Genomic DNA, 14,023 nt, shown 5'->3' with positions numbered 1-14,023 from the left:
CATCAGCACGATTTTCTGTGTGACATTATTTACACAGTTGGATTGAGGTTTTATTAGATTAAAAAAAACACTTAAATAACCACTTCTTACTTTGTAACATTTGAGGCAGTTAAAGGAAACAGATTAGGTTAATTATGAGGTTTGTCTTTTAAAAAGTGAAACACCAGGTTCTCTAAACATAGTTGTACTCTTATTATGAAATAGATGGTTGACAATATTTAATTTTGTTTGCTGCAACATAAATGAGTCACCCCAAAACAAAGATCAAAGTTAGGCCTACAAATTAAACAGAATTTACATTCTCCACAGCAACAAAACAACATAGACATATCAGTCTTATGAAAGATTGAAATATTTAAGTGTGCAATGGTACACAGTGTTTACATCAGTGTATAATGGTGTGCAAGTATCTAGCAGCAAAACTATTATAGGGAAGCACTGGGCCCTTATTAAAAGTCAAGATTAGAACATTTGCTTCAGCATGTCCTCCATATGTCCAGTCTACTGGATTAAGTTTTTAGTGTAGCAATGTTCCACAGCATTGTCCAGAAATCCACCAGTATTTAGGTGCAATACAAAGGTCCTGATCATTAAAGGGAAGGAAGGGTGGATCCAAACCTTTATGCCTGTCTGGATTCCTCTTTCAATATTTGTTGTTTGCATTTCTCTCTGAGTTTATCAATAGTAGCCATGGAGAGACTCCCAGGTTCTGTAAAGATTTTCTGTAGAGAGTTGGAAAGTGTGTCAATGAAGTGATTATGTCTGAAGATGGTTTATTAACACATCTATGCACATGTGTCAGATCTAAGAATTGAAATTTTCATATTTAACCTTTTGGGAATATATATTACCCAATATTGCCAATATCTAACAAGGCACAGCAGTAAACCAGTAATAACACAATCTAAGTAGTCGACAGAACATTACACTGCAGCAGCTAATCTGCAATGTGAACTTCAATTATCTTTCACTGCCTAAATTTTAATTCAGTTCCCAAACAGTGTCTTGTTTTCAGAAAGTTAGAATTAATTTAACAAGAAAACGCTGTAGATGTAGCGACTGTAGCCTGCGTTTTCTCATTTGTTTCTGGGACTGTCCTTGTACTCACCTGCATAAAGGTGTGGCAGTCCAAAGTGAAGGATCCACTGGTTATTTGTTTAAAGCATTCACACACATCCGGCAAAGAACGAGCTCTCAAGATCTCTTGCTGGTGGTGAATAATGAGTGTCAAAGCAACACGGAAAAGAACCTTCGAGCCTTCATAGAAAAGACAATCCCAGACTCTCAGAACTGTCTGCACGTAGAAAGAAACAAAAACGATGCTTAGCATAACATTTAAATAGTCAGTTGTATCCACAATTAGGCCTTAACTTTTCCTCACCTCAATTGGGAGGATGTCAATGTAGAGGCAGATGAACCAGCGTGAAACCACCAGGGACCATATGCCAGGATACTGGGCCATGAGCTGTCCTACTGCTGGGGCTTTAGCTTTCACCAGCTCCTCAAGTACCTCCTGGTCTGTCTTCAGCCCCAACATAGCTGGGCTGTAGTATTCTACAATTTCCCGCATTTAGATTAACAATTGCAGTTGTTAGTCACCGAATTCAAGCTGAAAATTCTAAATCTAATAATGCACTTTTTAAAGACCAGAATTTGTGTTGAGAATGAATGGACCATGTGGTTTCCCACAAGGTTCAACCCTGGGCCCACTAGTCTTTTAAAATTACAATTAGAAAAACAATTATACCTTTTGCCACGTTGAAACTACACAAGATAAACTGGAATGTAGCCTGACCCAACAGATGTAGGGCTTTTTTTTCTTTTGACATATTGTCATGTCCATGGCATGTTGGGTGACACAGACCACTGTAAACATGACAAAGTGAAAGAGGAATGATGGGCTTACTAATTATGTTCCTACAGCAGTTCTTCTTATAACCCCTTACTTCTAATATCTTCTCCCTGATTTAGCTTTGTATGTGCTTGTTTTGTACTTCTCCTAATGAATAAATGTGAATGTTAAGAGGTGAGTTGTAAAACAAAAATTTTTAATGGGTCTGTGACAGCCGCCCTGCTATTCTGATGCATCCTCAGGTGACTTCCACAACAGAGTAAAAAAGCAGCATCCCATTAGCAATATAATATCCTGTTAGGAAAGGAGAATACTTGTATGAAAAAAACAACACTACTATACCTATGACTATAGACTAGTCACTTAACACACTGTATACAACCAACAAAAATACTGTGTAGTCTGAAGCTGGCATTATTTCATGCAGATGGCAAATAACTTTATATAATCCTTAGCAAGTGTTTTAGCTTATCTTAAAAGTCAGTTTCTGTGTTAAGTGACCCAATAATACCACCTAGTTGTTTTAATATAAAAATATGTGGAGTCAGCACATAAACTGGTCAAACTCATAATTACTCTAATCCGTGTTTTCTAAGTAGAGTACTTTTACTTTTGTATTTTAAGTAAACTATAGAAAATCTATTTAGTACTTGTAGTGGAGAATTGTTTAGGCCAATACTTGCACTTATAGAGTATAAGTGCAAGTATAAAAGTTCTAAAAAAAATTATAAACAATGAAATTATATCCATAGATATGCTCACAAATACACTGACTTTTTGCCTCTTCTTTTTGAGGACTACTACACTGAGACATTTTTATTACTTTAAAGAAGCCAATTACAATGAAATGTGTTAATGGATATGTACACGCTGAGCCTGACCGACATCTGCTTCATTCTCCTGTCAGTTTTGTTCCAGCAGTAAAGGCAGGAGCACTTAAACCTTAACCACTTTATAATTTTGGTTACACTATAAACCTATGCAAGAGATGTGGGGGGATTCTAACTGTGTGTGTGATGAGTCAGACACTTTACCTGGGAGGATTTGGCCCAACAATGCATCCAATAGCCAGAAGGATTTCTCTTCATCTTTGGTGACGATAATGAGGTAGCCTGCAATGAAATTCATGCCCTGAAAAAAGCAGAGACAGAGATAATGTAGCTGTGTGGTTAAGGCCATTGTAGGTCACTGATTTTACAGATATAACACACATTTAGCATAGGATTTGTTTTTTGGTGAACTTATGTTGGACGTGTTTCCATGGCAGGTGGAAAAAACGGAGTTTGTCTTTATTTAATCTAAAGTGGTTATGAGGTTGCATCTGGAGTTGAAAGCTGTGACATTAAAATTGGACTTTGATGTTTGTTAATAAAATTCACTTTCCAGTGAGCTAGAGATTAACGATCAGAGCACAGGAGTTATAAAAGTTACATTTTAGGAAATGTGTTTAAATGAATAAGGAACTAGCCACTCCTGTTCTTTGGTCATAAAGGTCATGTCATGAAACAGGATAGTTAACAGTTGCCTGTGACAGTATGTTCCTCACCTGACAATATCCCACCGCCCTATTATGGTGTCCGTAGGCCAGCAGCACATTGTACAGGACCGTCTGCAGGCTCGAATCTGCTTTGCTCTTGAAGAAGACATTGTCAGGAAATGTCCTGTGCATATCTGCCGCAGGGAAGTTTTATATGAGAAGAGTAATGGTGGTTTGCAGGGGGATGGGGATATTATTAGTATTTACATCTGTGCATTCCCCACTGTATGTCAAAATACCTTCTGTGAGAAAGGTCTCATACTCTACCTGTGTGAATGGTTTCCTTCAAATTGGTGTCATGCTCCATAGCCAGCAGAGACTGGTAATAACCTGGGTTACTCTCCAGTTGTTCCTGGGCACCACTAGCTGCCATCCAGATCCTGGCACGGTGCTCATTGGGCACACCTTTACGCACATACCTTTTCACTTCCAAAACAGATTTTGTAGTTACTTCACATAACCAAAAAGCAACAGACAACACTGAGACAAACCAGCGGGTTGTTTGAATGTGTGTTTTGTACCCGTCAAATTCTTCTCTATGTGAGGCTTCTCTTGGAGGAGCTTGGACCATCTGCTGGACCTTCTGTTGAGGACAGCCACATACTCATTCATCATCTCCTTGTAGGATTCAAAGTCGTGATGTCTCTCAAAGCCATAGGGATCAATCCTGCTGGGGTAAATGAATCCACAAAGGTTATACAGAAAGGACGTAAGCAGGCTCACTTTCCTTCCCACCCTACGGTTTCTTTCTTGTCCAGTGATGACAGACACTACAACAGCCTCCAGTGGGTAGGGTTTCTGTTGCAGGGAGATCAAATGCCCAAGCTGGATGAGTATTAAGTCTTAAATTACATTCAAGTAGTATTAGGTGGAAGCAGCGAAAACAACCTAGAAAAGTTACTTTTTTCCGCAAGAAAAGAATGTTTAAGCTATTGTATTTCAGACAAGCCTGCTGGCAGCTTAACAAATGAAACAAATTAGAAATACAGTGAGCTGACGAGGAAAAACGCTGATGTTAGTGACTGGTGGCCAGGACGGAAGCAGCACAAACACATATCTAATAACAATCCAAATACGCAGTAAAAGTAGACAAAATGTGCAGTGAAAGAGAATACCACATCCGCACAAAGCTTACCTTGCACTGTCATTACATGTCCGATGCTGAGCAGTATTTTCTTCCATGTCCCTCTCTATTGTATGTCACGTGCTGCAGTTACAGCAGTCCACAAAAGCTATATAGGACCTGCACCTTGGAGGTATGTTAATTATATTGCTAGGAAAAGAACCAGGTGCTGTCAAGGTAAATAATAAAGTGCTCCGAGTTTCATGTATATCACCTTTCAGCTCTGGTTTAAGGGGTGTGTTTAACATCCACACGGGCGTGCTTTGTTTGCATGCAAAACAATTGGAGGAACAAAAACAATAGTGTTTGCTCTTATGTCCTCTTAAATATCACATTCTATGAGGATGAACAGTATTGGTAGCAGCAGCAGTAGTAGTACAGCATAAAAATAAGCTATATACTAAGAATACTGTACTGCATAAAAATAAACAACTGTTCAGCAGATCAACTTGAAAGGTAACTGAACATCCTGCTTAAAAGAGTATTTTGCTTTCCTGTCTGGCTAAAGGATTTGGGTTGGATCATGCCCAGCACTGTAGCACCTGTATTCCCAGCCAACAGTAAAGCCACAGGGTCCAGGAGAACAGCTTCATACACCACTAGAGGTCAGCAAAAACAAAGCTTTATTAACACTTTTAATAATAATTTAATTATAGGATTAATTATGGTTTCCTGATACAGTCAACTCTGAAGACATGCATGCGTAAGAAAGACTGTAAACTCCTGAAGTTGTTAAATCACTCAAATTCCCAGTGACAGTGCTACTACCACAGCAGTATCCCAAGCCGTTGCCTTAAAATAAATAACACTAAAAAAAAACTAAACCGACACTAGCCAAAAGTCACCTGACCTGCTTTTAATTATCAGTGAAATATATACAACTGAACAATCAAGTATTACAGAACTCCTGATCAGTTCATCAGTATCCAACACCTGCAAGGAAGATCCTGTTCTTTGACCAGATACAAGTTCCTATTTATCTAAAATTTTTACATACCTCTCAGCCAAGCACTCAACCCAAATGAACCTTTTTATTGTAGTCTGCATTCAGCAAGTAGTACCAGTATGTCTGTGTCTTATTTGTCGTGTTTTTATGCTTTTATGGTGCCTTGCTGCAAAGTTTTCTTAGTGTCCCAATTTTTTATGTTATTCTTCTCGTTTTAGAAAATCTACTTTTGCCTAAGCAGCTGTGTTGTAAATAAGCAGTAATAGAGGTGTCAATTAAAAAAAACATGTATTATGGAAAAACATGCTTTATTCGGCTTTCTTAAATGAACAATATACTTGGGCTACTTACATAATGTATCAACATATTCTAATTTTCACTACCTTCAGCAACACTGAACAGATGGTTTGAAACAGAAACATAAATATTGAGCAGACAGGTTTTTATTCTTAAGGCTTACTTTGTTGTCCTGTTCTTGTTGTCTTCAGTGTCCTGGCTTTTGAACTAAGAGCTTTGCGCTGTCATAACATACAGATATGTGCCAAGCAATCCTAAGGGCCTGTAAAAAAAATCAACTGATAAAAATCAAAACCCTTCAGTCGTCTGAATGCAAAACAATGGTACTGTGGATAGGGCCCACTCCCAACTGAGATTATCCAGACGAAGAAGATGAACAAATATAAGTTATCTAAATTAAAGCACTGCTTTTACATTTGTGAAAATTTATTTGAAAACAGCCCAAAGTGAAGTAAAATGATTTTAACATGCTTTCAATGAGAAGCTCACAATTCCATGACTTAACAAATCCACCTAACAATTAAACCAATAGCATATCATCCACAATACTGAGGCATCTCGTTAGCGACCTTAGCATTTCCTGTACATAAAACACATTTTCTTTTGCATTTATAAATTGAACATATTTATATTATTCTTCATATAGCTCTCTTTGTAAACTGTCCCAATAGATACAGTATGTACAGTAAAAACTGCAACAGTTCTGTTGGTGCTGGTGTAGTGAGCACTCTGTCCCAAAGGTAGATTAAGACATGGGAACTTTGCACAGTCACTCAGAGCTTCATGTAACAAAACAAAGCTGACTAGGAAGAATCTTAAAACACACTGCTTTCTTCTCTCCAATCCATTAAGAGTACACACAGCCAATGAACCTCCTCTCAGTGCTGTGTCCATCCCTACTTATAGGGCTGTGGCCTGACAGGTAGCGCTCCTCCTGGAGCAGAGCGGAGGGACCTCCAGGATACTGATACTGAGAATCCAACAGGAGGTGAATCTGGCAATGTCCATATGATGCCTCAGTCTCACGAGGACAAAAGATGTGGCCAGTTGTTCTCATAGCTTTTACTCCGCTCCCTGAAAGGTGGTTTCCTGACAGATTCAAGTGCTTCTGTTTTCTCTCTGAAGTCTACAATTTTCACTTTTTTGTACAAGTCTTAAAAAAAACTATGAAGTCACTGTAAAAGAAACAATGTTCTGGCTTTCCAGAGTTGGGATTGAATTTAGAGAGTTTTACGTTTTGATCCTGTTACAATTGGTCGAGCAAATTCCACAAAATCATCTATAAGGACTGGCCATGCTCCTGAAAAGGAAATATTAAGATATTATTAGTGTCACAGAGATGGAGCAAGGATTAATCTAAAGGAAATGATATTCATTTTGTCATCCCAAACTCACCTTCCTCATCATAGTTTGACATGTCATCTGCAATCATGTTACCAAAATCCAACAATAGGTTCCATGTATCCTTTGGGATGGATCGTTTATGGTGTTCCTGCAATGGATAATACTGGTAAACATATAGATATGTGTATGGTTTACACATCTTGTTTGTACATAAAAGTTTTATTTCTATGTGTATAACCAGAATGTGGTGACAATTATTTCCATTACATCCAGTATTGCAATAAACCACTTATAGAAAACTGGGTCATCACTGGTACTGAAGGTTCCGAGAGTAAAGTGGGTTTTCATTCCAGCCGAACACTGTGCGTGACAAGTTGTTCTCGCTGTATGACTCAAGTTTTGCTAATTAGAAAGAAATAATAAAAACCCAGCTCTTCAGTGTCACAGGCTCTACATTGCTCAACTCTTTATCTTCTAATCCAAATTCCAGAAATTCAAAGTACAAGAATCATCAATGTCCCGCCAAATTTAAAATGTGTACTTTACTGTGTGGCTATGTTTTTAACATTAGGCCACAGTAAGCTTCCGCCACAAACTAACTCAATGAACTTCACTAATAGTAAAACAGAAGTTTTGTATTGATCATGACAAACCATTTGTTGTAAATCGATACCTCCACCATTTTTAGCTAATTTATATGACGTGTGCATCCATCATAAAATGTTTTCACTTACCAAAAGGAATCTATTCCAAAGATCAAGGAACTTAAATCGCCCCGACAAAACCAGGTTCCAGTAGGCTACAGCCATCTCTAAGTCTGCACACACACACACACACACACACACACACACACACACACAAGGAAAAACACTTAAACTCTTTTGAGAGGCAGTAAAATCACTGAGTGAATGTTATGTTCATTCTGCTTACCTAGACCCTTCTGTCCAGGATTTTTGGCAAAGTTAAAGGTAAACTGATAGAAGTCCTTGAACTTCCCACTATCTTTTAACTCCTGTTCTAGTCTTGGCAAAAGAGCTTTCAGTTTTTCTGGGCTGTCACACCTAGAAAAAAAAAACAAAAGAAAAAACTGTTAAGGAACACATAAACAAACTCTGAACGACCACACGATAAATTAGTTGAAAGTTAACTGACACATGAACCTCAAAAGTCAAAACACCACAGCGCTTCCATTGAGTCATTCCACGAAGACCCTGAATAGTCAAGCTGTGGTTGAGTGAATCTATATATAGACAGCTTTCCCTCCCTGGAGCTACACAAAGACAACCGCCATGCAGACAGAACATACTTCAGACACAGTGTTTATGTACCTCTTCGTAGCATGTCACACACTCACCCAAGCTCTGTCATTCCATCCATAAATTCCTTCCTGGTGAACTCGCACTGAGTGGCAGCGCGAAACTTCCACGCAACCACCAGCACTGTGATGCTGGCCGGATCCAGTGAAAGGTCGTCACAAAACTGCTGAATGCCATCAATCCCAATTTTATTCTCATCCTGGGGATCTATTAGGGAAAAAGGCACACATTTTTGCAAACATGCTGGATATTTGAAAGAATATAGTCCTATTTGAAACAAATATATGCAAGCAAATATGTTAAGTTGTCAGACTGTAAGTTATTGCACTTGCCTTTGTAGCGGTTGTAGAGCTGCTCCAGCCTTTTACGGTCTACTGAGGTTTTCATGGATTCCTTACAGTAAAGATCTGGGTTCTGAAAGTAGTTGTCAGTAGCAACTTCTAGTTTCCAGTCATTTTGTGTGAGGCAGTACACAGCTGTCTTTTCCCCAGCCTGTGTGAAGGACATGAACTGCCGTACCTTGTCCCTCTGTGAAGACTTCAGCTTATGCTGTACAAATATAGGACAGGAACTGTCAGACGTCGATGCGATCAGACCAGGGAGTAAAGACAAAAACACGCAAACACAGAGGGACACACAGACAAAAACACACAGCGAGACACACATCTACAGGCATTCAGGCAACAATGAAGAGGACAGGAAAGACTGGGACACACACAGAGACACTCGTATCACAGAGACACGTATTTTCAAATGCAAGTCTCACTCCGACAAACACACATTAGAAAAACGGAGCCAAGATGCTGTGGTAATTATGTCCCGTCTAAAAGTAAGCTGGGCTTTTCTGAAGGGGGGTGTCGTGCATTCTCAAAGCACATGCTGTACCCCAGAGGGCCCCTTAGATAACTACAGTCATAGATGTAACATAAGTAGGGAAACGAGATGGCATCACCAGGACCTAGAGGTGCAACAAGTCTGGAGTGTAACCCAAGCACCCTGCCACCAATACTTATAAAAGAAGTAGCAATATTGAAAAAGGAAAATAAATACATAGAGAAAATAACAGAATACTTCAACACTATGGTGTGAAGATATTTTACATCATAAAAATCTGCATTTCCATTAGGCATGTGCACATAAAAGCATTTGAGTTAACATTTATTATACAATTTTTTGCTATTGTAATATTAAACTGTAGTGCAGCCATAAAAAGGTGCGTGTTTAAGTTATGTGCCACATTCATTTCTTTACATTAAACCAAATATCACGTGATATCTGGTTTCCTAACCCTGTATTAATGTTAGGATTAGCTAGGTAATTAATTGTACAGCTTAAATAATTTGTTCGCAGTCCATGTCTAGAATTTTATAGTAATTTATTTAGAATTTAAAATAATTTAATCAATTAATTAATAAAAATTGTCAGATTAACTGATTACAAAAAACTAAAAAAAAATTGATTGCAGCCCTAATTGATTCTTTGGCTAATAGAAAGCAAAGGTTTCAGAAATCAAATGTTTATGTCCATTCAAATATGAATTTGTTTTATTAGTCTTCTTTGATATTAATTCAAATATCAATTTTAACTGGTAATCTCATTGTGAAATTTCATTGCTTTAGGCTGTGGGGAACTGTGAAATGCATTTTCACTGTTCTCTGACATTTAATAGACATTGAATAGAGTAAAGAAATGATGGAAAGGATCTTAAGAGTAATTTCCTGAAATGTCCCCCAGCTCCATCTAAACGTCACAGTGCTCCTCACATCAAATGCATTATCTCAACACTTGCACTGAGGAGCAGCATTTCCTGAAAGCAGAGAAACCGGGCGAGTTCGCCGCGCTGCTCGTGACTTCACCAACCGATTTCGGCTAATAACGACCCCATCGAGTCAAACGTCTGTGGGGGCTGCTGTTCACACAGCCCGGATTACTGTCACCAAATCGGTAACGTTAGGTTAGCACCGACCCCTCACCACCAGCTAGTAACTTCTATTGGCTAGCGTTAGCTAAGTTAGCCGGGATGAATCACTTACATTACCGATGAAGCATGATAGCACAGGGTCAGACTGTCAGTATAGTTATGGATTTGACAGGATTTCACTTAATCGGCCTTGTGTGTACCTGCGTTTGCAGTCCAGCGGTTGATCTGCCCACAGCCGAAGTTACCATACTGCCAAAAAGGGACGTGTAGCTAGCTAGCTGCTCTCAAAATATCAACTGACCTTCCCTGCAATAGCACCGAACACAAGTATGTGATCACTGTAGGCTTGACAAAACGCGGCACAGCACGTACTTTCATAATACGACAACTGTCTTGAAGGCACACACTGAGGACACTAAAGCCAATGTCTGGGTTTGTGTTTATTTTGGTTACCTACCATTTTTACACCCGCTGTTTGACCAGTTTGGTAGCTCGACTGTCGTTCATTGTGCGCATGCGCCAAAGTCTATTACGGCTTTCAGTAAAAAAAAAAAAGGTTTTGCAGCAACTGCTCTGTTGTCAGTTGTCTTACTTATAAATAATGCAGTTACACTTGCAGTTGTTTATCAATAAAAGTAGACTAAAAATTTTAAATATCCCTGTTGCAACACTGTAATTCAGCTACACCAGAAACTGCTGGTTTCAAACCGATCAGAAAGTTGAATTAAAACCTCTAAAATTGTAGAAAAGTAAAGAGAAAAAGTAAAGAAAAATCTGTAAAAAGTAGTTCTTCCTCCTCCACATATCAATGTCCTAATGATAAACAGCTAACACTGCATTACATCAGACAGACATTTACATATTTTAAACGTTTTTTGAAGGTCTTTAACATCTCATTTTGTTCGAATCAACTGTAAATGAGTGCGTTCAAACTCTACAGGAACACGATACAGCTAAAACAGAATGTTTGACAGAATGTCTTACACAAATATTAATTTGGGACCTGACAATTTTTGAAGGCACATATTCTTTATTTTCAGTTATAAATATGTTTATGTGATTTGTATTCATTGTTATACTTGGTTTACATTGTGTGCTTTAAGTCCCCTTATAAGGAAAGAAAATGCTCAAAAGTGCTCATATTACCACTCTAACTTATCAGTTTCTCAGGCTAGCAGGAGGCTCAGCTGTGGTTTATCTCGTTTGAAAATGAATCCACCCTTCAACATGTGTGAATAATACACACGTGATATTGTATCAGTGGATGCCAGCCTTCCCTTTTTGTTGCTGTTGTGTTTTTACAGTAAGAAAGCCCTGGATGGCAACATGCAAACCATCCAAAATAACCATTTATTTTAATCAGCACCTCCCTAAAAAAGCACCTCCCTAATATAACGGACAAAACCTATTTCTAGACATTAGGCAGCACGCTTATATTATGAAGCACATGAACAAAGCAAATGAGTTTTGGAACAAAATCACATGGTTAGATGGGACCAAAATTGAATGATTTGGTCATAATTTGCACAGTTATGTGTGTTGAGGGGAAAAAAGCGCGTTCCCACAGTAAAACAAGGTGGAGGCTCACTGATGTTTTAGGGCTATATGTCTGTATCAGGCACTGGAGCTCTGCATAAAGTGAAAGGAAAAATGAATGCAGCCCAGTATAAGAAGAAGAGGCAAATCTTTAACAACACAATGCAAGGTCAAATAGGGAATGGTTTAAATATAGTAAAAGGTTTTTATACACACTGACCATTTGTATTACTTCTGATGAAGGAACACTTGTACTAGCTAGAAGTGCATTAAAAATAATCTTGATGAAAAAAAAAATCAAATAACAAACAAGGCCAGGGTTGTAAACAGCAAAAATGAGATGCAGAAGTAGCCTTCGCAATGTAGGCTTCTAAGTAACTCAGCGAGCAGCACAAATATAACTTAAACTCAAAGAATTAACCTGACAAGACGAGGATATAACAAAGTCCATGGATAATCTAATGTTCATGCACAGGGGCAGACGACAAACATGATCTCTGACATGCAACGAAACAGGAAAAAACATGGCATGAAGGATGAGATTATCTAGTTTCATAAGGGTCGCAGATTTTAACACAATCCCTCTCACAAAACACTCACTTTAACTGATTCCAGTGACCAGGCCAGCACTTTGCATGAGGTACTGCTGCACATTTAAATGCACTTCGGTAACAAAGTGCTATACAAATTCAGTCTCTAATTGTGTCTAATCATTCATATAATCACTTATGTTTTCTGTTCATTTTGAATATAAGAACACTGTAAAAATGCTAAATACTATTTGTTATATTCTAATTTAATACACGAATGAAAGAAATCTGCCTATATTGAGTTAATAAGAATGTTAAAGGCCTAAAACCTGCCATGGGTAACTGAAGAAACATTTCCTAAGCTGATTAAAATCCTCACATTCCTAAAAACAAAACAGAGGACATGACCTCAGTCTTCTCAATCATAGTTGTGTAAGGCCTAAGAAGACAAATGAAATGTTAAATGGCCGCTATTATAGCACTTTTATCATAAGCGCCTTACAATTAACTAGTTTTTGCAGTTTGTTGCACATACAATAAATTTGGACTCATTCCCTTGCCTCCCTTACATATGGACATGTGGACATATGGAACATAAATACAACCATTCACACATTCTCTGACCTCTGACTGGAATTTATTATTATCACTCATTGGCACTTACTATATGTTTAGGCTGGTGTTTCATCTTTGACTTCTTGAAGGCGCCTCCATTGGATTTGTTTTGTTAAGGACTTGGCCTATCACCATTATACTTGCATAAAAATGTTTAACCACACTACACTGTTTACCTGCTGCCTTAACCGCACTACACTGTTTACATGCTGCTTTTTGCACCTTAAGCACACTTGACTGTACTGTACTGTAAAATCGAAGTATACAATTGTATACAACTGGTCGGCCTTGTTTCAGGTTTCGTGTCATGTCCTTTGTTATTTTGTGTTGTCTGTCTACACTGTCTGTCTGTACTGTTTTTCGTCTGCACTGTTTGCACTAGGTTGCACTCGATGCACTTTACAGAGCTTTTGTTGTTTTGTAGCACCATGGTTCTGGAGGAACGTTATCTCGTTTCCACTGTGTACTGTGTACCACTGTGTATAGTAGAAATGACAATAAAAGCCACTTGACTTAAGTTTTAATCGTAATGCAGCTCCTAATGCACAAGAAAAGTTGAATAAAAACAGACTGGTTGAGGCAAACAACTGCTGATCCTGAAAACACATATGACTCTGTTGTGGTTTAGCAATAAATAAATATATAAACACAGGGGCCCAACAGAGACCATTATCTAAACTTTATCGCAGAGTTTGTTGTTTTCCACCAAACTTTACAAACTTTACAACGCAGCATCAGTTGTGGTCATCCCTGACAAACGTCTAATGGCTGAAACAATAACATCCTAATGTGTCGTCAATGCATTTTAGGTGCAACCAAAACTTACCTGCAGTCAGAGCTGTGCTTTAGTGTCTGCTATACTGCGCTTTGTGAGGACATCGGTATAAGGGATCATCACACTCCTGTACAGTAGATGGCGATGTATGTATCTTTGAAGGCGGTTGGTCTCCACCAATCCCAAGAGATGTAGGCTGTGGGCACGAACTACTTTGACTGGTTTGCTTTC

The 14,023-nt window shown here is 38.4% G+C and overlaps 2 protein-coding genes across 5 annotated transcripts; both read right to left on the bottom strand.

The window, feature by feature from the left end:
- LOC137132469 (growth hormone-regulated TBC protein 1-A-like) lies at nucleotides 1–4,738 on the bottom strand. 2 transcript variants are annotated; one of them, XM_067514939.1, is made up of 8 exons: nucleotides 4,525–4,738; nucleotides 3,911–4,059; nucleotides 3,657–3,815; nucleotides 3,399–3,523; nucleotides 2,887–2,983; nucleotides 1,382–1,554; nucleotides 1,109–1,294; nucleotides 1–722 (listed from the first exon to the last, which is right to left on the bottom strand). In XM_067514939.1, the coding sequence occupies exons 1-8, from the start codon at nucleotides 4,569–4,571 to the stop codon at nucleotides 621–623; spliced, it is 1,038 nt and encodes a 345-aa protein (XP_067371040.1). In that variant the 5' UTR covers nucleotides 4,572–4,738; the 3' UTR covers nucleotides 1–620. The 2 variants fall into 2 exon arrangements, with proteins under 2 accessions (XP_067371040.1, XP_067371042.1); XM_067514941.1 differs by having other exon boundaries at nucleotides 3,911–4,056.
- Nucleotides 4,739–5,883: 1,145 nt separating this feature from the next.
- Nucleotides 5,884–13,966, bottom strand: dcun1d2a (DCN1, defective in cullin neddylation 1, domain containing 2a). Of its 3 annotated transcripts, none has more exons than XM_067514944.1 (7): nucleotides 13,844–13,966; nucleotides 8,748–8,964; nucleotides 8,454–8,622; nucleotides 8,030–8,160; nucleotides 7,834–7,916; nucleotides 7,151–7,247; nucleotides 5,884–7,055 (listed from the first exon to the last, which is right to left on the bottom strand). In XM_067514944.1, exons 2-7 carry the CDS (start codon nucleotides 8,920–8,922, stop codon nucleotides 6,976–6,978), a joined length of 735 nt encoding a protein of 244 aa, XP_067371045.1. In that variant the 5' UTR covers nucleotides 8,923–8,964; nucleotides 13,844–13,966; the 3' UTR covers nucleotides 5,884–6,975. The 3 variants fall into 3 exon arrangements, with proteins under 3 accessions (XP_067371045.1, XP_067371044.1, XP_067371043.1); XM_067514943.1 differs by lacking the exon at nucleotides 13,844–13,966 and adding an exon at nucleotides 10,794–10,879; XM_067514942.1 differs by lacking the exon at nucleotides 13,844–13,966 and adding an exon at nucleotides 10,537–10,750.
- Between the last annotated feature and the right edge of the window lie 57 nt (nucleotides 13,967–14,023).

This window comes from Channa argus, chromosome 9 (genome assembly GCF_033026475.1).
Source record: "Channa argus isolate prfri chromosome 9, Channa argus male v1.0, whole genome shotgun sequence".
Taxonomy (NCBI): domain Eukaryota; kingdom Metazoa; phylum Chordata; class Actinopteri; order Anabantiformes; family Channidae; genus Channa; species Channa argus.
This window is presented reverse-complemented; position numbering and strand designations above follow the sequence as displayed.